At 42.9% G+C, this 26,859-nt stretch overlaps 1 protein-coding gene across 27 annotated transcripts in view; it reads left to right on the forward strand.

Annotated features, from left to right (window-relative positions):
* The window catches only part of MAGI1 (membrane associated guanylate kinase, WW and PDZ domain containing 1), a 329,749-nt gene that overhangs the window by 249,313 nt on the left and 53,577 nt on the right, over positions 1-26,859 (forward strand). For 13 of the 27 annotated variants that reach the window (XM_088171296.1, XM_088171298.1, XM_088171299.1 and 10 more), the window contains 8 exons: positions 6,363-6,569; positions 9,406-9,616; positions 12,965-13,047; positions 15,851-15,889; positions 20,359-20,416; positions 22,681-22,769; positions 23,644-23,736; positions 26,527-26,709. In XM_088171296.1, coding sequence (XP_088027422.1) covers positions 6,363-6,569; positions 9,406-9,616; positions 12,965-13,047; positions 15,851-15,889; positions 20,359-20,416; positions 22,681-22,769; positions 23,644-23,736; positions 26,527-26,709 — 963 coding nt within the window. The remainder of the gene's footprint in view (positions 1-6,362; positions 6,570-9,405; positions 9,617-12,964; positions 13,048-15,850; positions 15,890-20,358; positions 20,417-22,680; positions 22,770-23,643; positions 23,737-26,526; positions 26,710-26,859) is intronic. The other 14 variants (XM_088171297.1, XM_088171301.1, XM_088171324.1 and 11 more) reach the window with 5 other exon arrangements.

Genomic DNA, 26,859 nt, shown 5'->3' on the forward strand with positions numbered 1-26,859 from the left:
CCAGGCACATTTTGGTATGGTGTTTTTGGTACAGGTTGTTCTTGGGGCTCTCCAGAAGTGGTGTTACTGCAGAGGCAGCCTGGCCTCCTCAGACTGCAGCATTTCCCTGCCTGCAGAGCTCACTGCCACTGCCTTCCAGAGAGGGAAGGTGCTAATGGGACACATCCTTATGGTGGGACTCTATATATAAATATCGAACTGTTTGCAAGAAGAAGACTTTCATATTGCAGTGGCTTGACAGGGTGTTTTCTTTTTTCCTGCAGCCCTGTGCTAGGTAGGGTGTTTCCAACTGCTTCTCCTGTTTTCTGTGTATACCATACACAAGTACATGTTTATTTACGTTCCCCATGATTTTTTAAAAATCTATTTGTTTGTGGATGTAGCAGTTGATATAACACAGATGGTCTCATGGAACATCCTGAGCCTCTCCAGCCCCCTCCTGCTATATGCAGGTTGTACTGTTTATTTATTACTTTTAGTATCATTGCTTTGTTTTAGGATGTTTCCATGCCTTAAATGTGCTTGGATACACTTGTACATGAATACTATCAATAGCACGTGGCAACACCTAGTGATAACACAGCAAAAATCAGAATAAGTAAGAGTGATTTGTTCTGTGGGTGACTTTCTCCCATGCTGCCACTGCCTTTAGGACACTAATTGGAGTATATGTTAAATTTCAGACCTAATTGAAATGTGCAGTTTGTAACAGTTTGGCTTATTTAACAAGAAACCCAAACTGATCTTTCAGTTAACCTCCTCGTTAATAACTACAGAAATTGACAGCAAATCTCCTATTTAGAGCAAATGGATATATTGCAGGTTAATTTCTCTGAGCTCTCCTCCACTGCCTGTTTTCCTTCCCATCCAGATGCTGCATCCGCAGCCTCCTCCCGGTTGCCTGGATACTCTGAATTTCCTCAAGGCAATTGCTAATCAATGTGCAGTTGCAGCTAGGTGAATCCCACAGACAGCAGCCAGATCTGTCATCTAAATGTGGAAATCTGTAGCAGAATGTGATCTGGGAGGAGAACAGACAAAACACCATGGCAGGAGCTCTGCTCCCAGGAACCAATTCATCCTGTGCTAATCAGACACAAGCACTCTTGCTGGATTACATGAACAGAAGCTCTTCTGCTAAAATTAAGGGTCAATTGTTTTGGTTCTTGTACAGTGCAGACAAGAGGAGCTGAGTCTCAGAAAATAAAACAATTACATTAATAATTGCATTTCAAGTCTTTGTGTCAAGGCCTTGCTTAATTTTGCTGTTTATCTCCAAGTGTCTTTCCCAAAATACCCATTTGCACCAAGACAGAAAGCTATGAAGTGCTTTTTATAACATGAGCTATTAATGGAGTCCTTGTTAGCACAGAGTGGTCTCTTTGAAGATGAGATGCACTTCTCATGGACACAGGGCCCTCTGTGCTGCACAGAGGCTTTTGAGTTTCTTGGGATTTTTATAATTGCAAAATTAGACTTCACACCTAGGCATCAGTAAATTCAGAACTGCATGAACTCTTCTTGGCCCTCTACTGAGACACAAATGCACTCCCAGTCCCAGGTGTAGACACCTTTCCACCAGAAAGGAGAATAGCTGCTGCAGAGCAAACACCTGCAGGTTAAAGTAACTCAAATATGTGGTTTGGGAGCACATTCATCAATTGCTGCAATTGCACCATTAGAATTAATGCTCAAACTCATGTTTGACCTTGCAGTCAGCTACTCTGCCTTCTTGCACCTCTCCCTGTCCCACCCCTGCAGCCTCCACGGTCTCCTCTTCCCTCTCTGCTTTAGTGTCCATTCCACATTTGAACCTGTTAGATTGTGCCTCTCTTCTACCCATTCCAGAAACAGCATCTTGGCTGGATGGAGTCCTTTCAACCCAAATGGAATTGAATTCAATACTGTGAATTCAAGGCGTTTATGGAATAGATTCATAGGTATTTTACTTAAGGGTGTCTAGTTGGTGTATTTTTGTGAATTGTATTTTAAATTCCAGGTCAATAAACCAGTTAAGGTGAATTTACTGCTCGCCAGGAGAATACTTAATAAGAATGCTTTGTTATTTGAAATATGAGACACATTTTGCCACTGCCACATGGTTTCTAAAACTTAAAAAGAAAGTTCTCATGGCTGACAGTGTTGCTTTAATTCAGGACACGGTGGAAGCTGCTGTAGATTGCTTTCATTGATTGTGATCACTGCTTGAATTGGCAGAGCAGGAAGTGTTATGATGATGAGAACTTGTCTTATTGTTGTGATAAGCTGTTACCAAAGTCTAATTACTGGGTGTGATGCTAAAATGTGTAAGCTGCCGACACTTAAAGATAAGGAGATGAAAAGAAACCAACTCATTCCAAATAGCTCTTCTGTTTGGGTTTTTTCATTATTATTGTTATTTTTGTGCACTCTCCTGAGTGGTGCTTCAGAGTGCCTGGATTAAGTCATGGGTTTGGCTGCAGATGCTGCCATCAAACTTCAGCTGTGGTTAAGTAAGTTTTAAGCACCAAGGGACTGAATAAAATAATGGTTAGTGAAAAGTGATGACAAGGGATTCAGTTAATGGAATGTGCATCTGTGGAGTGAATGGGTTGTTATTAGCTATTAATTCAGGTGCTAGGCAGGACCCAGATGGGACTGAGAAGAGGGTAAGGGGTAGAGGCCCAGTTCCCATAGGAATTGGATGTGGGAAAGTGCCATTCCTGCCACGCTGGCTGCTTCAGAAGTGGCATTTCCACAGAAAAGTAGAGAGTTTCCTGCAGTCTTGTCCCAGAAATCTCCATTGTCTGGGGGACAGAGACATCCTGTTGGGGTCAGAATCCTCAGAAGTTTTACAGAGCTTCACCTGAGCTCAGCACCCCGGGGAGTCCTGCCCTAACTGCTGTGCTGACTCCAGAAAACGTTTTGGGATCCTCTGGGATGACAGATGCTTGTGTATGCACATGTAACATGCTGTTAATAATTAGAGCTGATTGGATATTCAGTACAAATTACACTGGCTATGAAGTTAGCCCCTTCCTTAGGCTTACAAGTGGCTCACAAAATACTGTTAAAGTCTATTTTTAAATTTATGTTTTTTCATAAACATTGATAGATTTAATTTGAACGAATAATGTCAAGTCTGAGTGTTGTAAAACTCTTGCTGGGCTGTTCACTGTCAGTTGTTAATGGAGAATGTTTAGATTTCTGAGTCACAGTATAAATATTTTCTATTTCCAATTTGGAGGATGAAACATGAGGTTTGATGACTATTTTTACCAGTCCCCCCTAATAGTGTGTCTGCTCCCACGCCCAGGCCCACATGCCATGTCTTCAAAAATAACTGCTTGGAGAAGAGAAATAGGGCTGACTGCATGCAGCAAACATGAGGAAAAGACAGCATTTCCATTTTTCTCTCATTTTCCATGTCACCTGGAAGCTGGGTTGGAGCATTCTTTTAAAGATTTTCATCATGAGCTGGTTTGTTTCCCCAGCCTGTTTGTCCTTGTGTCAATCTGAAGGAAGAGCTCTGATTTTTTCGAATATTGGCTCAGGCTTAATCTGCCTCCTGTGGTGAAAAAAGAAAAGTTCAGCCCCAGTGGCTGCATTTCCCATAAACCCCACACATGCACAGCCATGCTCAGTTTCAAATTCATATTTGCTTTTTTTATATCCTTATTTATATTTACAGGGATCCTCTAAGACAGCACACTGTCTTGGTAGAGAGTAATTATTCACTAATGTTAGTGCCAACAACCATGGCTGGTTTGAAAAATAACTAATGATTTTGATGTAAGGAAATCTGAAATACTTTAGAGAACTATTCCTGATTTTCTGTTGAGGAACAGCTCTCCGTGGACTGGTAGGAACTCCAGCTTTGCTGTTGCTAGAGGAACTGAAGAGGAACAAAATTTGAAGATATAATCATATATTTCTCTGTAATTGGAGGAGGGATGGTACCATCTGTGCTTTGTTCTTGTCCAGGGGAAATAAAACCCACACTATCAACATCTATATAAGCCCTTCATCCTCTTTGTTGCATCCATCCTAAAGAATTCAACCAGTTAAAACAGACCCGAAATAACTTTCGCATAAAATGGTGATGTGCAGTGCTAGAAATAAAAGTTGTTTTTCATGTGTATGGCACACACATGGCTCTCTCTCTGCTTAGCAGTTCATATCCTTATAGAACACTTTTTTTTCCTTCCTGGAAAACCAAACAAAGCAACATCCTAAAAAAAATTTTAAAAACCCACAAAATCCCAGGGTAGTGTTCTTCATGAGAAATGTTAGAGGATAGATAGGAGCTGGGTTAATTATACTTTTTTTTTTTTTTTGGCCACCTACGTTTGTATTTTCCTATTGCACTCTCTCTCCCCCATTCCTCCTCTTTTTATACAGAACAGTTCTGCAGTATGTAGAGCATAAGAATTATTTCTCCAGCAGAAACTGCAACCTGCTTGCAGAGCCTCCGTACCCATTAGAGGCTCTTTCCAGAAGAAGTAATTTCCTTCTCCCCATAAATTATGCATCAATGTACATTTAAGATTCTGAGATGATGAGCAGGAGATGAAAGCTCTGCTGCTCCCGTGGAGCTGGATCCACGTTGCTGTGTACAGGCTGGAGCACACCTTGTTTAGACAAACCTGCACGTGTTGCTGTCCTGCTGCTGGAAAAGCAGGGAGGTGGGAGCTGCTCTGCCCTCCTGGGCCTCAGAGCTGTGAGAAATACCTTTTCACCTCGCAGGAGGCAGTGAGGGGGAATTATTTAAGTGTTTCCTAAGTGGTGCTCCCAGCTGGACTCTGCCAGTGCAGGGGGATTCCAGCTCCTGAGGGGTCCTGGGGATCCTCCTTCCAGGAGGATCTGCTCCATGATCCTGCCAGGCTCAGGGGTGACACTCTTTCTGGGTCCTCCACTGATAAGAAAGGGGTTGTGTTTTTCCTTTTACAGTCAGTGGGAATTTCACCAGGTTGCCACAACTCCTCAAATATGGTAAACAGTGATGTAGCAACTCCATCCAAGTTCCCTCAGGACCTGCAGGTGCACCTCATCACTTCACCTGTGTACCTTCGGGTTCCTTAGAGGTCTCAAACCTGATCTTCTCCTATAGTGGCTGAGAAAATATATATTGAAAAATTGGAAAATAATGCTTTCAGGTTATATATAGCATGTGGAGATCAATGAAGTATGTAACTAAATGTAGGTTTTAGAGAAGAATTTTACACTGTTGCCACAATTGAACTATATGGGAGGGCATCCTCTGTGTTTTGTGACGTCAAAGAAGATAGGGAAAATTTTTAACTCTATCCTTGGAATCTGAAGATGGCAAATAAATATTAACAGTAATTCCTGAAAGAAAAATCTTGGGCAGTTTTATATAAAACTGTTGTATACAGCAGGTCATTGTGTAAAAATGAGAAGATTCACCTTGCAATAGAATTGAATAGAATTCTTGTAATGCCCAGTGCTGTGGGGACAGATTCCAGACCTGGAGTTGCTGTGGAGAATTTTAGGGCAAATCAAGAACTGCTGTGGTGTGAAGGTAAAGTGAAACAAGGCCAGTGAAATACCTCTGTGCTGTTCTGGCATGAATGAACGTGCACTTATTCTGTGCCTCTTCCATGGTCACTTAAAATGACAGGGAGGGAGCCCAAGCACTTTGCACTGTTTCCATCACAGCTGGTGATGGATTCTGAACACGTATTGGCATAACTGGGGGTGCACCTCTGTCCCTTCAAGTTTAGCTTTAAGGTCTGGTTCTTCACTTCTACCCAAGTTGACCCAGCTGCTGAATTTCCTCTTCAAAGAAAGCAGTGCCATGTGGTATCTTTCCTTTCCTCTTCTTTGACCAAGTTTTCTTTTAGAGAGAGAATAGTGTTTGCTTTCCAAATGCAACATCCCCCCTAAAAGAACCTGTGTACTAAAGCAGGCCATCCAGCCTTTCATCACTTCTCTTGGTGATAGCAGTCATGAATTTTTTATTTTCTGCAGGGCTCACTCCAGATCTGCCACAGCATTGTGTGGGTGCACACATGTAAAAAGGCTACTAATTGAAATTCAGATGTAACGAGATGAAGTTTTGCTATTCACCATGACTGCCTTTTGTTTTAGCCCATGTACGCTCAGTGCACCTAAACAATACAACCATTGCTTCTCCTTTTAGATTCGACAAGAATAACTAAAAAGGCAAGAAATATTTCTGAGTCTGCTGTAGAGATGAAGTATGCACCCCCAAAAATGGGAATGGCACGTGTTAGCTTCTTTATTTACTTATCTGTGGGGAGGGACGGAAATTTTACTGGAACCGTAAAGAAAATGAAATAGAAAAGTTACTGCTATAAACTGCTCTCTTTTGAAGATGCAAATGTGTCTCTATTGCCTAGGTAACTATTATGGAACACCGAAGCCTCCAAGCCAGCCCCTCAGTGGGAAAGTGACTTCCACCAATGCTTTGCAAAACCTGCAGTCTGGCTCCAAGCAGTCGACTCCAAAGCGAACCAAGTCTTACAATGATATGCAAAATGCTGGCATAGTGCATACAGAGAATGAGGAAGAGGATGATGTACCTGAAATGAGCAGTAGCTTCACAGGTAAAGCAAAAATACTGCTGTCCTTCAGTTAGAATACATTGGGGAAGGCTTTTGGGGGGGATTTTGAAGAGGGGGTGTTGTATTTAATGTGTTTTCTGCAAAGCTGTCAATGTCAAACAGAACTGGCCACCACCTGAATGGCATATGTCCAAGTGTGAACAGCCACATGCACAGCTGTGTCTCCAAAAAGGCCTTGTGGGATTGAAATGGGTGAGACAAAAATGTGGTAAAGTTCAAATCCATTAATTGCAGAAAGTTCAGGGGAGAAATGAGGTATAGTTGACAGCTACAAACAGTAGGAAATTACTCAACCAGGTTTACATTTGAAATTAATTATTGCTCCTTCCTAAATATATTGCTGTCCTTTATCCTTCCTTGCATCTAGAGCTGCCCATCACATACAGTTTCTGTCCTAGGTCCTCTTCTCCAAGGTACCTCCCAGCACATGGAGTGCTGCTGGCTGCAGGAATGAGATCTGAAGCATGGGTGCAAGTTCTGTATTTCATGGAGGTCTTGTGTCCTGCTGGACACAGATTCCCACCATGGCTACCATCAAGCCTTGGCTGAAAGATCACTGGAAACCTTTGCAGTCTAAAGTCAAGTGCTGTGCAGGCACATTCAGAGTAAAACACTATTGGAGATCCACTGAGATTCCACAGCAATCAGCTGGAAGTTTGTGAAGCTCTGAGGGGCAAGAGCTCTTCCCCATGTCCCCAGGCCTAGTATTTGTTAGTGCTTAGAGCACTGTTAGCTCAGTTTCAAGCTGAATTAATCTTCTGGGCTCCTTTTGAGGCAGGTACTGAGCAAGTATTATCCCCAACTTCAAGCTTTTCCCAGCTGCTTGCTGTGGGAGTTCACCATAACTGGCACCGGGTCCTTTGTCCTCTGATCACTTCCTATCACCATGAAAATTCTCCTTCCCAGCCTCTGATGAGTCAGAGGATCCTGCCAGTTCCTACCTGCCAATGTCCTGGCTCTAATATCTCTTTAGAGCTTTAAAAGGATTTAGGCTGAGATTTAGTTTTGGTCCTCTCTGGGCCAAGCTGTCAAATGGCTTTTGAGGGTTGTATTCTGTTTGGCTGCCACCTGCTACACACTTCCAACTCAAATTGCTTCTAGCCAGCCTAATTTCTCCCAGGTTGGAATTTCTGTCTCTGCTTACCAGCTCATTGACAAAATTTTGCACCAAGGGGGGGTTCTCATATGTCATGACATGACAGCAGCCTCAGCCTTTGTCACGGGATCTGATTTTGGGAAGAAGCTGGTGAGAGATCTGTTATTTGATTTTCTTGCTGCCCGTCTCAGTTTGGTGCTCCTGAAGTAGCTTGAGCATCATTTCTTTTGCTTGTTTTCCTTTGCAAGATGAAATACTGGAAGATGCAGCTCATTTGTCACAACGTTATCACACCCTGGCCCCTTGCCTTCATTAAATGAGCACAGAATCAAGAGTTATTTCTCATATACCAAAGTGATTCCTTATGCTTATTTCACATGAAAGTGTGCTAGCCATCTTAAAATGCTCCTGCTTCCCTAGGAGACCTCTTGGTAACTTGTGTTTTCCAGATTTTGGCATGTTTGTACTCTCAGTTTTTAGCTGGCGATGATTCTTTCACGCTTCTTTATCTTGTCATCCTCTACCTAAAAATATCAAACTCCAGGAGGGCTGAAAAGCAAGTGCTGAGGGTACTGATATAGTCTAGATGTTTTTCTTCCTCTTCCTCTCAGTTTATGATGTCCTTCTCTTTTGGTAATGGCAGCACACAGACTAGGATAATGAAGGAGTTATTTCCTGGGCTGTGGGCTGTGAATTGAGGTCCTGTCTGTGAAGCCCTTCCAGCCCTACTCTTTGGGGACTTGGCAGAGGGTGACACTGAACTCTCTGTCTTTTGCTCAGGGTGTTGTTGTCTGTGCTTGTACTGAGGTTCTCAGGGGATGTGCAAGTACTGCCATGCATCTTCAACACTTTCAAGAAACCAGCAGAGAAAGTCTCTGGTAGACACAGGGTTAATTTTCGAATTTGTCTGTTGTTGCCAAAACCTCTCTGTGAAGGAGAGAGGGCTTAGACCTGTTTATTGGGGAGCATTTACTATGATTAGTGATGGGAAGGGATGAGCAGCAATGTTTCATGGATACAGCTCAAAACTGCATGGATACAAGCATCAGAAATATTTCCTTAGAGGGAGAAGGGCCAGATACAGCATAAAATACTCCTGACTGTCTTTGACTGGAAGGATACTGTGATGAGTATAAACCTCCTCAGACAGCAAGAACGGGCAATAGTGAGCAGCAATATGTGGACACATGGTACAGTGCTGACATTCATTTTAATTTTTAATTTAAAATAAAGCACCGCACTGAAGACATTCACCATTAGCTTGTTGACTTTGAGCTTCTGGCAACATTTTTCACTTGTAAAATCTCCTCTTTTGATCGTTCTTCAAACAAGAAATTTTATCCTCCTAATCCTGTCCCACAATTGGCACTGCAGGAGTGAACCTGTAAGGCTGCTCGAAAGCACACTGAACTCCTCTACACCAGTGAGGCGTGGCTCAGACAGCTTGGAGGAATTTGGTGCCTCAGCAGGGTCTGTTGGAGCTGATCAGAGCTCCTGGTTTGTTTGGAGAGGGTCTGGCTGGCAGAGCGTGTGTGGGCAAGGTGAGCTCGCCCTGCTGCCACAGGGACTGCTGGGGCTCTGCCCTCGCTACATCCATCACTGTGTCCCGTCAATTAAAAGGCTGGGAGAGGAAAACCGCCAGGATAAACCTGGAGGAGCAAAGCAGGCGAGGGAAGGACCGATTGTCACTTTTACCTGTGTGTGTGTGTGTTTGTCCTGCAGCAGAGTCTGGTGAGCAAGAGGAGCACAGCACGCAGATCGCGAGAGAGGCAGCCCCAGCGTCCACCCTTGAGAGGCACACCCACGTCCCCACCACGGAACCATCTCAGAGCCTCCCTCAATACCTACCTCCTTCTGCCGAGGATAACCTAGGGCCTCTGCCAGAAAACTGGGAGATGGCCTACACAGAGAACGGAGAAGTCTATTTTATAGAGTAAAGCACTTTTTTGTTGTTGTTCTGATTCCATCTCTCTCTGGGCATAAGTAAACCTCCGTGGGTGTGTTTTGTGTGTGTATTAAATATTTAGTGTGTACAGTTAGGTTGCAGAGCTGTTAGTTCTTTACTGCTTCTGGAGGGGGTTTGCATTTCCTGATTGGATGAACTTCCAAATTACTCCTGAGTTCCAAGGCAGTGGGAATTGCTTGTTTTATGAGGGTAGTTACAACAGCAACAGACACTTATAAAATGCAGGCCAGTTGTTTTCACGGGTGGATTGAAAGCTCCTAATTGGAAGGGCTGAGACTTCATTTCTGGCGCCTGTGTCTGTGCATAATGCAGCAGAGGGGATTCCTCCAGCCCTGTGCACAGGCAGCAGAGCCAGGGATGGATTTTGTTGTCCCCTCATCACAGCAAAGGGGCCAAACGTGTTAATGTTCTCCAGTGGTTTGCAAAAGGTGCAGCTCAGTGCAAGGTAGGCACAGCAAGTTTGGAACACCAGTACCTCAAGCTCTGCAGTATTTGCCTAAGAGCTGATTGCTGTCAGCAGTTTTATGATGATATTGATTTTTTTTCAAGCCATAAATAATAGTCTCAAATTATACTTGTCTAAATTTATTGAGGTAAGAGTAACTTATAAAATAGGACCTGTTAGTGTAAGAGATGTCTTGCATAGAGTTCAGCTAGACATTAACACTCAATTAGCCTTTGAAACTCAAACCCTTAGCTGCCAAGTAGAAGAGGGGTTGAGGAATTGATTTTGGATTTGATGGTCTGTTTAATGCAGTTGTGGAAACCCCACCAGAAGCCAATGCCCAGTTACTGCAGAAGAACTTCCTCTGCTAATTACCCTCTCTCCTGCAGAGAGTTACTCTGGATCAGGGTTGTGAGGGCAGCAGTCCTGCTCCATCATCAGGAGAGGAGACTTTTGGACAGGGAAAGGTTCAAGAGCAGGTTTTCCCTTGGCTGCAGTGGGAAGGGAACACATGAGAGAAGATTGCCAGAAGATCTGAGGAGCTGGGATGACTGAGGGCACCACAGCAGCCCTTCTTCAGCTGGGAGAGGGCTGCTCTAAAAAAGGCCATTTTCCAGGGCACTCTCAATTACCTGAAGAGGCTCCAAGAGTCCCTGAGTGTAAGACAAGGTCGAGAAGGCAGAATTTAAATTCTCATCAGATGAAACCCAGAAGTGTCCATTGCCCTGAGCACGGCTTTCTGCCCCTTGCTGTGTCCTCAGGGTACCTCATTATTTGATGTACACTCTGCCCTTTGTATGTAGAACAGCCTAATAGCCTGTTCAGCCTGCCATTTCCCTCCTTGGAGGAGGACAGATGATGAGTATTAAATGCTGCTCAAGCAGTCAGTTGCTCCCCTTTTTGACCCCACAGGGGCCCCTGTTGTCCTTCCTTACAGTGCTTCCATCAGGGGTTCCACTGCCACCACCGATTTCCCCAGACCCACCCCCATGCCTGCTGTGTCTGTGTTCTCTTAACAATTCAGGACTGCAGCACCTCCAATAATCTGTCAGGAGAATCATGTATGTGTTGGGAAAACACAGCCTGTGCACATGGGCCTGTGTGCTGTGAAGCTCTGGGAGCAGCACCTGCTCCCTCTCTGCACTGTGCTTGGAGGATACGTTCACATGGGGCTGATTTTTGGGTGTGTTGGTGTGGATGCAGCACTGAATGACTGCAGTTCTATTAATTCTAAGGACACCCTGAGCCTAGAAACCATTTAGTTTGGTTTGTATCAGATTAAGAAAGTGAACTAATGAGCAGTGTGGACCCGAGATAGCTCAGATGTCTGTTACAGCATCTGTGGTACATTGGGTATCAAGTCAGGGTGCTGAAGGGAGCAGCATGAACTTCTTGCACAGAACCAGTGCAGGTCCTGAGAGGCCAGATCTGTGTGTCAGATAACCAATCTTGATGTAGCTGGAGCAATTTGGCTCTTGAGATGTGTTTCTCTGGTGCTTTAATTGGAATTTTCATTACACAGCATATCCCAGTCCCCTGTTACCTGTGCATGTTCCAGGTCTAACACAATCCTTTCCACCTGAGAGTGTGATCTGAAAGGTGTTTAGCTAAATTTTCTGTGCCTCAGCAAATTGCACTGTCGTGAGCCTTTGGTTAGCGAGTACAAAATTGCAAGAAATATGCAAATATCCTATTGCTCCCCTCCCACCACCCTCCTTCTCAGCTAGAGTGCAGACTTGCTTGTAAATAAGGTGGCAGACCCCCTCTGCTTTATTTTTGTTAATTTGCCTGGCTTGCTGAATTCTTGCCATTCAGTTTTCTAGGTGCTGATTAATTGTTCTGAAACACACACAAAGATTAAACACATTTGCTCATCCTGCCTTGGGAGGGCTGGGTAGTGGGATGTGTAAAACAAGGGCCTTTTATTTACTCACTCAGATCCTCCTGGCCTCTTTTCTTCCAGTACAATACAAGTCTGCTGGTTGGCTGTTAGTTCTTCAGGGATCATGGCCCTCCTTACAGAGCCCTCATGAGAGCGTTGTGAGGCTAAAGTTCAGTTTGTAAATCTCTTTGAGACTTTGATGGAGAAGTAAATAGCATTACTACGGTATTGAAACTTAAAACTGTTAAGCAGTGTTAAAGGCTAAGCTAGATAAGTGATACCTCAGGGACTGGAGGGATATCTTAGCAGGTGGTGTCTAACATGACACCAGGTTGTAGAAGAGGCATTATATTACCAGATTGTCTGTTTATGCAAATGAAATTATGGGAGAAAATAACTTCTAGAAAAATGTATTTTAAGCCTGTTTACTATGCAACCTTCACCGCTGGGACTGGCATCATGAGGCTGTCAGGGGACTTGTAGAAAGGAAGAGTTGAAAGTAAAGCTGTTCAACTTCCATCAAAGGCTTAGACAGAACATTTTTATTTGTGTAATTATAAAGTTTTCAATCAAAACCATTTTTGACTAATGCCTAGGTCAACTCTAGACATGTCAAAGTGGAACAAAGCTCACTGCATAATTTAGTGAGGAAGGGAAATTTCTGACTTTAGCTCAGTGACAGCTCTTGGAATTGAAAACAAGCCACCAAAGGCAAAAATTTGGAAATTACTATTATAATATTGCAGCACTCTTTCCAGTCAGGAATGCTGATTTGTATATTTTCACTTGTTACTTTTGTGTTTTCAATGCCAAAGTTCTTGTGATTTGATCGACTAGTTTGCACAACATCAAATTGTAGATCTGTTTCTTTGAATCAAAAGTATGCCTCCAGGTCTGTTGAATAATAAAGAGGATATATACTTTAATGTCACAGATACTTCAACTCTGCTTTATTAACAAAGGTCATATTTCCATTTTTGGTTTCCAGCCATAACACAAAAACAACATCTTGGCTAGATCCACGGTGCCTGAACAAACAGCAGAAGCCTCTAGAAGAATGTGAAGATGATGGTAAGAGACTAAAAATAATGACATAATACTGTGTTTGAGCCATTCCTAGGTGGCTTTTTTCCTTTCCCTTCTCTCTTTCTAATAACTAGTATCCAGAAAGACTTGTAAAAATTTTAAAAAAGATTCACGAGTAAGTACAAAGCGACAATATCCACTATGTTGTAAAATCGCTGTGAATGTAAAACAGCCATTGAGGTGCCAGATGATTTAATAAAAATCAAGGAGGTGCTACAAGTGAGAGGCCTCTGTTTTTGCAAAGGCATTTGAGAAGTCACTGATGCTGAACAAGACTCAAAGCTGTCTGACATGTTTGCTCCTTGGGTTGCTGTGTGGGAGGGAGTGACTGAGTCTCTGCGTGCTCCGTGTGTTCAGCCGCCTGCTTCACATGGATTGAGAGAGTCACGTCGTTGTTTCCTTGTTGGAGCAGAAATAACTCAATTGCTGCACTTCTACTGTTGCATGCTGACAGTCTGCACAGTGTTGTGATTGCTGAAACGAATTCCATTTGGAAGTGTGGATTTCTGACGCTGAAAATTTGCACTAAGATTTGGTATTCCTTGAGATGTTGGAAATGCAAGCCACTGTCCAATGTAGAGCAGCCAAATGCAGGACTGTTAAAGGAGGTCACTTCCCAGCCTCCTCTAGGAGATGCTAGAAGAAAAAGCAGATTATGAAAGTAACTTAAATGTTTGGGAAAACCTGCAAGGAATTTTGGTCTACTGACTGGGAAGGGTGGTGGTATTGAAATACATAATCTTGGCTAATAATGGTGTCATGGTAGACACTTCTTAAAAATGGAAGGGTTCTCTGTATCAGTGTGGTGCTGTCCTTGAAAAAATCAGTTTTCAAAATATGGTGAACCTCCTACTGGTGTCAATCATCTTAGTAAAAATAACAATTTTATTTCATAAAAGAATGAACTCAATCCCTTTTCACTGTTCAATTCAACTCTGGCCTCCAGAAGTGCTGTTAACTGTTTTTACACATTTTTCAACCTCTCCTCTTTCACTTGGGAGATTTTGCAGGGTGTGAGAATTTACCTCTGCAGTCTAGGCTGAAGCAGGTCACCAACTTCCCAGTGCACAGTGCAGGATATCCTCAAACCACAGGGATGTGCCAGGCCAGGAGCAGCCAGTCCCACAAGGCTACAGAGGGTGACTGAGCTCCTCTGTTACACAGTTTTAAGTCTCCTCGAAGAAGGGAAAGTCTTTCTCTTGTCCTCTTAGCAATTATAAAGCAAACATTGGAATAATTTGTTTAATTTGGAATAGAAACATACAGCTGGTATTATTGTATTTCATTGAGTTCATAATTTTGGAGAGCAGTGGCATCTTTGTTTATCAACTCCTTAAAATCAGCTAATTTCATCTTCCCACACACCCCTTCACTTCATTCACCAAGTTGCTCATTAATGGATATTTTTAACATTCATTAGTTTAACCAGTTGCTTCATAGTTACAGTAGTGCTCTGCACTGCTTTGCTTGGCTGCTCTAATCTTACTTAGCACATAATAATTATGTTTCACAAAAAAAAAAAAGAGAAGAGAAGGTTAGTTTTGCTTCATCATAGAAGCTGGACGTTTTTTGGCAAGGGTCACTGTTGTGTGTCATTCCATCAAAGTCAGTGGGATGACTCCTCTGTTTTGTTTGGTGTGTGTGTGCATGTGAGTTGCCAGGCTCATCCCACCTTCTTTATGGATTTTGTAGATGTTAGATATTGTTTCAGACTTGTTTGGCTGCAGTTGCCTTGTGCTTTGCTTTATCGGGATATGTGTTCCTAAGAAAGTTTTTGCTTGTCTCCCATTGTTTAGGCTATCAGAGGAAATTGCAATTTGTATTTCACACTAATGGTCCCAAACAACTGCTTTGATAGAATATTTTGCAAAGAGGTCATGGAAGTGGTTTTTTTGTGTGTCCAGATGTTGCAGCCCTGCATTTTCTTGTTGCTTCTGTCATTCATTTATGTGGCTTAAACTTTGCTGTATTGGGTCCAAGATTGTTTTTACCATCTCTGTTCTGGTTTTGTCATCATCTTTCATTTTCAGACTACATTATTATTATTTATAGGCCAAGCAATACTTTAATCATCTGTGTCACTGTTAACTTATGAATATGGAGCAGATAATGATAAATGGAGCAACAGCGAATATTGATGGCTTTGTGTCTTTGAAAAATTATGTGATCTTTGTCCCAGGTGCCCTGCTAAAACTGGTGCATTCCTGTCTGTGCCTCACCAGTGCATCTGGACTGTGGGTCTGTGCCTCCAGTTAAACAAGGCACCTCGCTTCATGCCTATCTTAAATCATCTGAGTAGGACAGTGAAGTCTGTTGGACCCTGTGTGCACATAAATTTAGATGCTTTCTTGAAAACCTTGCTACATTAGTCCTTATTTAGGTGCAAGGTTTCCCTCTCAGATTTCTTCATTAGTATCCAGGTCTGGCCTTCTGATAAATCCATGTGTCTGTAGAACAGATTGCAAAGGTCAGACCGGTACAGATCTGAGGGAAAAGCCTCACTGCAGTGAGAAAATCACAATTTCATGACTTTGCCATATCAAACCATAACATGGAAGTAGTCCATTGATGCAGATGTTTTGGGAGTGCAAGAACCAGTTCTTTCATTATCTGCATCAAATCCATCAATATTCTGATCACTGAGGTGTGATAAATGGAAAGCTTGGGCTTGGTGTGTAGAAAATTAGTGCTGGTTCTGCTGTTTGCTGTAGGGAATTTCTTGCTTGGGGCTGGTATCTGAAATTTTCTTTTAATTTTTTCTGTCTCATTTACTGCTCTTCCCTTGGAGAAGAAGGGGTGCACACGGAGGAACTGGACAGTGAACTAGGTAAATCATCCATCTCTCATTTTGATATTTGACTTCAACTGCACTGTTTTGAGCCTTTAATTACTTACTTTTTCCTTTGTATCATTTTGCATCTTTCAGGTTTTTTTTTTTTTTATTTCAACAGGAGTAATTTATCAGCAAAACTTCCCCAGCACACAGAGCATTTATCTTCCCCTAGCTTCAGATCTGCAGTGGTTTTCTTATTGATTCAGAGTTTGAAGAAAGCTAGAGAGCCCCAGTCTTGCAAAGTTGTTTTGAAGCCACTTCCTTCTGCACTCTGCAGAAGTTGGGGTCTTTTCTTTTGACATCTCTGGCTCCAGGAAAAAACTTATAGATGCCAAAGATGAAATGAAATAGCTCATGATACTTTTTCACGGGGGCCCAAGCCATTTCCCAGACAATAGAAGCTAAATGGGATTCCGAAAGTTTAAGTATTACATCGGATGCTTCAGCTGAGCTTGTGAATGAAACAGCTTAAAATTTTCCCTCAGTCAGTGATTTTATAAACAGATGATTTTCAATGATGTGGTACACTTTTATTTGCTGCATCTCTTTGTGAAGGATGCTGTCTTGATATCTAATCTCAGCAGTGCTCATTGTGTTTATACTGATGGCAGAGGTAGTTGTTATTTCTGTTCAGCTATGCTCTAGTGCACTCACAGAGCTGAAAGGATAAGAGGTTGCATAGGATTTTATTTCCACTAGGACCATTATTGCTTTTAAAAAGGACTGTAGTTAAGAGTTCATAGTTCTGCATACTGGAGGAATTGTATTACCAGAGAATTAAGCTCTGGTTTCTGTAATGACTTGCAAGTAAGTGTATTCTGCTCACTGCTTCTGTGTGATGGATATGGCATCAGCAGCCAGCAGTGGACTTGGAACACTGCTCCACAAATGGTTCTTCTGAATAAATATTCAGAAGAATAATATGCCTGGAATAATATGCCCAACTTCTTATAGAGCAAGAATTTGAAAGAAATTGCAATTTAAAGAGGAATGCAGTCTCTTTAGTGGTCCATGAGTGTTATGTGCAGCTTGTACAAAAGATCATCAGCAGACCAAGTAGCATCAGAAGGAGGTGGATGCACATCAACAATCTGCAAAGGGCTCTCAAAAAGGTCTTCACAAACAGTGGCTTAAAGTGAGAGGGAGGTTTTTAAAAAGCAAATTTAGAGGCAGTATTAAACAGAAATTACCCTTCTTTCAGTCTGCTGTCAGGAACTAGTCCAAGAGCAGAGCTGAAAAAATAGATGCAGGAAAACTCATTAATTGATGAGCCTGACCCCGGATCTGCAGGCACTTATGTACACAAGTGTTCTGCTAGAACATCACGAGATGTTCCCTTTGTTTCAATGCAGATAAGTTTTATTGAGTAGTTTTATTTATAAGTTTTATTTATATGAGATTTATATGAGCTCACAGCCCATCAATATGCTGTTGAGATGAGCAAATGTTGCAGTGTAAAGAAGACATTTTTAAATTACTCAATAGAGCAACATTAGGGAGGTGGCATGAAAACTTAGTATAATTGTAGTAACTCAGGTTAGTAAAAACTGGTTGGCAGCAGCTATTTAGCACCTTAACTTATCAACAGTTTCTGTTCTAAATACAAGGAGATTAAGACTTGAGGCATTTTCACAACTTCTTGTTTTCCAAAGAGCTGTGGAGTAATACATCACCTCATTTTAACAGAAGGTTGTTCTTCAGACACAAAAATTTAACCTGTAAAGCAGAATTTGACATGGTTTGCACCAGTCCTGGCTTCACAGGGAGCAGTAAGAGCTGAGTGTGCTGAGTTCCTCTCCAGCTCCTTCACAGTAGTGCATGGCTGCAGCTGAAAGACCTGCTGGCTCGAGAAGTAGATTTTTAGGAATCCATCCATCCCCTCTGTATGTAGGGCAGGATACTAGAGCATCTCAACAGGAATCCATGTACTTATCCAAGGTTTAAAATCGTGACATTAGGTATTTGTCCATTGAGTTTACCCACCTGCTGATAAATGCTCTGAGGCTGCACTGGTGTTGCATGGATGTACCAAAATAAAAACCATGTGGCTCACTCAGGCTCCTAATGATGCAAAATGTTTTTTTGAAATCTCACCTTTGTGATAAAATCTAATGCTCTGGATCATCTTCAGTTTGGCAGGAAAGATAGAGAAAGGAGATGAATAATTTAAAGCAGCTAAGAAGTTAGACTGCAATATGGCTATGGAGAATATTGCCTTTTACTTTAGAGAACTTCTGGAAGCTTGTAGGCATCGAAAAGTGCATCTACATAATCAACAAGAAATGCGTGAAAAGCTGCAGTTTGGTATATTGTTATATCTGAAAATACAGAGATTTGTTCCTTAAAGAAAGATGCATAAAGATTTTGGCATAGTGCCCTTTTTTGGTGCTAGGAAAGTGCTGGTGTTCTGATCTTTTGTGAAAATAGCTTAAAAGGGTAAAAAAAGAAATTTAATATCAGAATCTTTTGTGAACAGAAGGAAAAAAAAACAATTTTTTTTTGCTTAAAGTTTAAAAATTAAAAAGCACTTGATAGTCCAAAACAGACAAAAGATATTTAGCGTGAAAACTGGTGGAACTCATTTGAAGGTATTTGTGCATCACTTCTCCTTTCCCTCATTGACTTTTTATTTTTTCTTTCACCCCAGCTTGATCTCTTTCCCATTCTACTTTCACCACAGTGCAACAAACTAAATGGCTGCAACAGCTTGTGATTTTCCCAACTGCATGCCAGGTCTTAATTGAATCACACTGAAACTCTTGGAGCCATTCCCATGGTGTTCTCACCTTCTGGGACTCCTCTGCAAACTTGAGAGCTCCCTTGGCAAAAAGACTTTCAAGATTGGCCTCTAGCTTTCTGACTTTGTCTCAGATAAACTTGCAGGGTGTAAAGGAATGTCTAATTCTGAAGTGTTCATTCTGCTGATAAAAACATGGAGTTTTTTCATGCCCAGGATTTAGCATTGGCTTGCATTTGATGGCTTATGTCTCAAGGAATCCAAAGATGTTAAACACAATGAGGCTAAAATAATGATAAGAATGGAAAACCTGCCTTTTATCTGCAAATAAGGGACATGTGGAGCAAAACCCATGAAAATTGATTTCATCTGATCTCAGCCAATTCTGAGCACAAACATAAACTTTGAGTAATTAGTCCATGTGTGTTTGTATAGATTCTGTTCCTCTCCAGTCTTGAGATATTTCTATCCTTATGGCAACATTATTCTAATTAATGGGCCATTGTTGATTGTATCGGCTCAAATATTGATGCCATTAATGGAAATAAATCTCTGCATTTGATAATGAACAAACATAGATTGCTGTCAGTGTTGACAAATTTCATGTTAAATTTTGACAAATTATTTTGTGTGGGGTATTTGAACTTGTTTTATCCAACTATATTGGGTTTTTTCTATATGTAAATGAATGTGCAGAGTTGGTGGTACCACATGTGCACAGTCCATAGTGTGGTGGAGCATTTTCTGAATTTTCTCACAGTGTTACACAAACAGAGCACTCTGTAATGTTAATAGGATGATTATTTTGTTGCCCCCAGCCAATGGGAACATAGTGTTTAAATGAGTGGCACAAGGATCAGGCCCTTAAGTAACACATACATCTTTAATAACCCTCAGTTGGATGCTGAAGTGATTGCATTACATTCATTAATTATAGTTAAAGTACTATCTGCAGTCTCAAAGATCAACAGGAACAAAAGCAGATCCATTTCAAAATGTTAATTTCATCTTCAGAACTGTTTTTTGTCAATTGTGGTAATGAAAGGAAGGAAGTCTCTGTTCCATGTGGCTATGGCAGTGTGCTCTTACAGGAAGTGTTGTGCAATGAGACACACCCATGTGCCAGCCCCTCTTGGGTGGGTTCCATGTGTTGGCACACATGCTAAATCCACCTTGTCCTGGTTTTGTGTTGGGCTCATGGCTGAGCAATGCAAATCCCAAAGAAAGGAGTAAAAAAATCCTCTTTTCTGCACTGGTGAGCATAAATGTCTCAGCCCTGGTACAGGAGATGGAAGTGGTTTCTGTCAGTGGGGACAATTTCTTGCCATAGTCTCTTCCACCTCCATGGGTTGGTGTTAGAATGCCCTGGCCTTTCCTGATTGATTTCCCCTGCCCTGCTCCATCCAGGGCCACTGGTCATGGTGGAGAAACCAGGGGGGCAGTCCCAGACAGGAAATTTATTGAGCATTTGCTCATTTAATGCAAAAAGTAAATCAAAAATCGACCAGTGTGGGCGTCTCCCCAGTGATGTGCTGACCCAGCACAGGTTCACAGGCTGGGATGTTGGTGTGGTACCAGCCCTTCAAAGGGGGCTGTGATCATTCTGAAAAGTATCCTGAGCAAGGTCTGATCTACTGATGAGTTTTGCACGTTGGGCAGGAGCAGCTGCCTGTCAGAAAAAAAAACCCTGCCTTGGAGGCTTCAGTAATGCTTTTTCTATTTCCAGAGTTGCCTGCTGGTTGGGAGAAAATTGAGGATCCCGTATATGGTGTCTACTATGTAGAGTAAGTGCTGCTTCCTGTTTTGGTGTGGCTGTCTGGGGCAGGAGAATTTCCCTGCACCCCACTCTGTGCTGTGCTGGTAACATCTCAGACCAAGGAGGAGGAGAAGACCTTGGCCCATTACAGGCTGGGGGATGTTTTGGGGTCTGGGAGAGGTCAGCCCTGTCTGGCCATTCCCCATCCAGCCCAGAGTGGGCTCAGGGCAGACAGGAGTGCCCTGGGAGGGATTTGAGCTCAAATAAAACAGGAGCAGAATTGGGGTGTGCAGGAGCCCCAGCACCTCACAAAATACTTCTATCCAGAGAACATTAATGAGTGTGCAATTAACTGAGTTTGATTGCCTTTGTGCAGTGCTCTGGTCACAAAATGAGTGTGCAGAGCAATCCAGCAGCCAGTCGTGACAGAGAACACCCAAAAAGAGGAATGGAGAAGATGGTGTGGCCCAACAGCCATGGCAGAGGCTCTTGCATCAGGCTGCGTGGCTGTGAATAGAATTACAGGTTTAATGGGACTCTCTGTGGAATTAGAGCAGCTTCTCCTTTATGGACATGTCAGATTGCTCCTTTGGGAAACCAGAGATCAGAGCTTTGTTTCATCACTGACCCCATAAAATGAATTTTTAATTATGTGTATACTCCTGTCTAGTAGGATGGCTTATGATAGCCCTCAGAATAGACATGGAATACAGTTTCTGTCTGCTTTGGCTCATTTCTGACCCTACCATCTGTGCCTAGGGAAACAAGGTTAGCAAACTGTGTAATTAAGGCTTGACATTTATTTACCAAAGACATCAAGAATATTTTTCAGCTATTAAATGCCATGCCAAGAGATCTTTACAGGATATTGTCCTGTCACTTATATACATATGCCCATTAGTTTTGTGGCACTCCTTACTGATCAAATTAAATAAAAAACTAACTGCAATAAGACATAATTTTATTTTATTGGCTGTCTCTAAGCTAGCAGGATGGTTATAATTTTAGCGTTTATCTCTGTCCCTTCAAATCAGGCACTCTGTTATTACGTAATACTTTTATTGAGAGACAATTGTATCATGAAAAAGTTTATGCCATTTTTAAAGTAGTTATCATTTTTTCTTGATTCTCCGAAGATATCTTGAAATGGGAAATCTTTTTCAGTGAGTGATTTAGATCTCACTTTCAGTGAGTTAGAACTCACTAACTCATTTTTTATTTAGTAAGTTAAATATTTTTCTAGTGATTTAATATTGATCTTTTGCAGAAAAATTTCTGAACATAAATCCCTGGAGTGCTTCTGTCACAACTACTTGAGAAGGTGGTTGCTTTTCATGTAGTTTTTTTTTAAATAAAGGCATAGTGGATAGAAGACAATGTAATAGCAAGTTCTTAATGGTAAACTTTGCTTTGCATACAAAGATTGGCTTTAAGGTAATATATTTTTCTGAGGTCTACCTGTTCCTCTGCTGTAGCAAAATCACTACTGAAAATGGCTCTTGAAGAGTTGATGAGCCATTCAGGGAGTCCCAGCCCTGCCACCCCAGCATCTGTGGCTGCTGTTTTCATCACTTGGTTTCCTAAGGTGGTTAATCCTCTGTTGAGTGCATGCCTTGTCTGCCATGATAGGACTGGGCTGACTTTTTTTTTCTTTTCCTGGAACTAGTACAAACTATTGGCTCTCAGCATCTCATAGTGCTCAAAAGCTGCCTAAGGAAAGTAGCTGAAGTTTCACTAAATGCTGGTTTCCACTGGGAGTATTTGCTGGTGGCAGATTCTGGATAGATTTTGATCCATTTGGAGCCCAGCTCATAGCCTGCATCCCTGCAGATATTTTAAAGACACCCATCTGTGCATTGATCAGATCACTGACAGATGTTGGAGTTTGGTTTGTTTAGTTTTGTTTTATTTTGCTTTGTTTTTATCTTGGGTGAGCCAGGAAATGACTGCACCTCTGGGAGTCTGATTAAAGCAGGGATGATACAGGTCTGTCTTTTAAAATGCAATCAGACAGTATGCCTTTCCTGCCTTAATCTCATTTTTCACAGATAGATCACTACTTTAATGTACTTGAAGGAATTAGCCATCCCTACTCAAGACATCATATCAATACCAGGATCTGCTTGTTTTTCTAAATACTCTTTTTGGGGATGAGCCTTGCTCCACACCCACTGCTGTTGGGTTTGTTTGGTATTTCACTCCTTTCCTCAGAAAGTGGAGTTTCAATGCCTCTTTCATTCCTGCTTTTTGCACAAAGGGTTTCCCTAATCCATGGCTCTCTTCCATCTCCAGCCACATCAACCGGAAGACACAGTATGAAAACCCAGTTCTTGAAGCCAAGAGGAAGAAGCAGCTGGAACAGCAGCAGCAGCCTCCAGAAGGTTGGCACCCTTGAGGGTGTGGAGGGTGGGGTATCCATGGGGGAATGTCCCCCCTGGCCATGGCAGCACCGTGCTGTGTTTGTCCTTCACAGAGGATGCAGCAAGGGAGGAAATCACAACTGTTATCACTTAAACGTAGAAGGTTTCAATTGTGTCAAACGGGAGAGATTTTTCTTTATGTTGTCCTCTGTTTCTGGAAGGTTTCTAGACTTCCCAGAGACAGCTAAAACACATTTTCCTCTTCAGTCTGCTCCATCAAGTTAGTTACTATAGCTGGTGTTGTTCCAGTCTGCACTGGGACTCAGGCTGTCAGAGGGGATGAGGAGTGGGCACTTACATGCACTAGATAAACCCTGCATGAGAAACTTCCTAAACCTAGACCTTTGTATGTTGTCAGGCTCTAAAATCTGAAGTAATTTCCTTATTTTGAAACTCTTATTTAAAACTAATTTCCTCCATGCCAGCCCCTTTTTTTTCCTTTCTTATATTTTACATTTTTTTCTTCAAATGCAGCCCAACTACAGTGAAGGCCCTGTGGCATTTGGGTTTGTTCTTCTACTTAGATGCCAGAAGTGGCACAGGGAGTAGATTTCATTTAAATGTCAAGTCCACTGAGATGCAAATCACGTCGCAGGTTTCAGTGTGAGATAGGATGTCCCAGCAGATGGAGCAGTTGACCTGGATATAGAGATCCTTCAGAACTGGTTTTTGGACATCCCATTCATTTTATTCCCTCTGTCTGTGACTCTGTTTCCTTTCTTACCATTCTTCTCACCTCTCCTCTGCTTGACCCCCACACTCCCAGCATGTGCACATGCAGCAGCTCGTGGTGCTGTTGTGAAACCAGTAACATTTCCCTCTCTGCCCTCTCTAGAATGGACAGAGGAGTGTCCATCTCTCCCTCCACCTGCTGCTCCAAACCATGTTTCAAACAACCAAGAGGCAGTTCGGGAAGCACCAGTACAAGGTAACAGCCTTGTTAAACCAGTTGTAAAAGAGCAACAAGGTTTTTTTCCCGAAAACGAAATTCCTCAGCCACCACAAGGGCAGTATTTCCACAACTAGTGACACACCAGGGCCTGTGCCTGCTTATCTAAATTCCCAGATTTTGAGACTAGTTGTTTCAAGACTACATTTGTTTCTGAATGCAAGAGCTGAGTAAGATTATGTGCATCAATAAGAGGATTGTGGCTATTCTCTATGTAGCATTCCAAATTTTCAAAGACAGTGGACTTACTCAGAAGTTTTGTACAGGTACTTTGGGCCATTACAGCTTTATTTATTGTGTCAGTGGTCTTTGTAGCCAGTTACTAACAGATCAGTTGTTTTCCTTAAATAACTCACCAGACAGGACACGAATCATTCCTGAATTTGCAGCATGAGCTGAAACATTGCCAGGTGAGGTCACCAGCAAGGGCAGGGAGTTCCACTTGTACCTGTGGCAGTAAAGTGCTCTCTGGTTACAGGTGGTTGTAAGCAGGCTTTTTTTTCAGGCTTTTTTTTAACTACTTCTGAATTGCATAGCAAGTGAGTGGCATTGCCCTGGTCTGCAGGAGCCAGAGCCTGGGGAAGGTGAGAGGGGGAATCTGGCTGAAATGCATCTTCCTGACAGAGTTGGGAGCAGCTGGGAAGAACTCCCGTGGTCTCTGAAGGCAAACCTGACTGGAGTGCTGCTGTCCCAGGCAGCCTTTCCTGCCTGGAAGAGCCAGGCAGTGCTCTCTGCAGCAGGTGGAAGCACATCAGCCCTTCCAAAACAGATGTGGATTTTCACAGGACCCAAAGCCCCCAGCACAGTCCTAAGGGCTATTGGAGTACATTAGAGTAATCCAACCTGGTAGCAAGGAAAAAAACATGGGAGGTCTGAGGATGGCACCCTGACCACCAAGCACCTGAGTTTAGAGATGTCATCAGAGTGCCCCAAAAATGCTGACCTTCCTCCTGGAGACATCTGTGAGTGTCACCTTTGCCTTTTCCACAGTCAGGCTGGAGCAAAGGCTGCCCAAGCATCCACACATGGTGATGCAAAGGAGCCATCACACAGGGGTGACGTTGGGAGCCTGCTCAGCCACCAAAATTGAGCAGCAGTGTTAAAGCAGAGCATTCACCTGTCTCAGCACCACTCTGAGTGACATATCCTGGTACCTGCTGATGACTCCTCCTCTCTTTCATTCCTTCCTCTTCCTTCCTCAGTGCTGCTCCCTCTTTTCTCTCTCCCCATTTACTGCGGCTTTTTTCCAGTTTCCATGCCCAGAGGTTTCCATCTCTCCCCCTGATGGCAGGGACGTGGGCACAAGGAACCCTCCCTGTGCCCCTGGCAACACTCTCACAAGCCTGGGTTTTGTAGATAACTAATTTCAAAAGTGGTACCCCCTTGAATGCTGTAGGTGGGATGTAGCCTGTGGTGCTGCAGTCCTGCTGCTGCTGGGCAAGCTCAGCTTGTGTCTGTGGGCAGACACCAGCAAGCTCTGCTTGTTCTGCTTGTCCTTTGAACCAGAAATGAGCCCCACTGCACTCTGCCTCTCAGCTGTGTTTGTTACCTGAGGCACTGGGTTGCATTCTGATAGTCAGAGTTTTTTTGCAGGCTGGGGTCTGAGCAGACCACCTGCCCATGATGTGCAGGATTGCCATGTTCCTCTGCCACCCTTCAAAGGCAGAAAACTACAAGTCCTCGCACTGCCTCCTCATGAATAATCTTCAAATATACATTTCCCCCCCCCATTCAAAGGCTTACAAGTCTCAAATCCCCAGCTCTCCCCCGAGGTCTCCTTTCTGAGCAGAGGCCCACAGCAATGCTGCTGAGGTGTTTGAAAGTGTGCCAGCTCTGTTGGCTGTGATACCCACTGCTGATCCTGGAGCTGTCACCAGAGGGCTTAGTGGCACAGGCTAAGCATTAAAAACAATTAAAAGTGCAAAGGTGTTTAGTGTTGGCACTGTGAAGTGCAGCAACCATGATCCCTTTTCTGAGCCTGAGCAACATGCTTTGCAAGGATGAGTTTTTGTCCGTGGAGCACCTCTTTCCCTCTTAACTGTGCTCCCAGAGAGCATTCCCAGCCCTCCAGCACAACTGCTCTGGTCCTGGGCTGCTCTTTGATTTGTACTTCACACCGGAAGCCTTTCATCCACAACAGGCAAGGAGCAGAAAGGGAAGAGAAAAGACTTCAAACAGTGTCTGAAGAACAACATCAACGTCCTCCCCTTTTTCACCAGAGGAGGTCACAGGGTAGTAGCAATGGTGGGGGTTATGCTAAGGGGTGTCAGTGTCTTCTCAGAGCTCAGAAATTGCTTTTTGCTCAGTGGGCTGGGAGAAAGTCAAGTGGTGAAAAACATAATGATGCTTCTTGCTGCAGAAACTCTCACTGCAGACTCCTTCTGTGGGAGGCCCCCTAACCCTGCCCCATCCTTCCTGGCATGGATATAACCACCTCAGGACAGAGATAAGACACACATCTAAGCCAGCATTCCCAGCTTTAATATATTCCATTCTTTAAAGCAGCATGCTTCCCCATTTGTAGACTCACTGCAGCTAACAAAGTGCCAGGCACTGGGGTGTTGTTCACACCTTGTACTGCATGCCTGGATCCGGGCAGACAGGTGGAGTGTGATGAGACGAGAGGGTGCAGGAGTGAGATGCAGTCCTGTCCCTGCACACTGCTGTGTTTGTCCATGGACTCGTTAGAATGGGGAGGGGCAGAGGAAAGAGATCAAACACTCTTGACTGCCTGCTTATAGATTTTTTTTTCCCAAACTTCCTACACAGGAAAACCTTTTTTTACACGAAACCCTTCTGAGTTGAAAGGGAAGTTCATCCACACCAAGCTAAGGAAAAGCAGCAGGGGGTTTGGCTTCACTGTCGTTGGAGGAGATGAGCCAGATGAATTCCTCCAAATCAAAAGTTTGGTGCTTGACGGTCCTGCAGCATTGGATGGCAAAATGGAAACAGGTACTGATGCTTTATATCAACATCATCACTACTACTTTGGTTTGTGTTTTTGCAGCTGGTTTGAAGTACCATTCATAAAGGACTGTAGTCTTCATCCCCTTCTTGGGGAAAGGCATTCAGCTTTCCTATCAGCAAATAAGGAAGTGAAAT

Source organism: Sturnus vulgaris, chromosome 11 (assembly GCF_052056855.1).
Source record: "Sturnus vulgaris isolate bStuVul1 chromosome 11, bStuVul1.hap1, whole genome shotgun sequence".
Taxonomy (NCBI): domain Eukaryota; kingdom Metazoa; phylum Chordata; class Aves; order Passeriformes; family Sturnidae; genus Sturnus; species Sturnus vulgaris.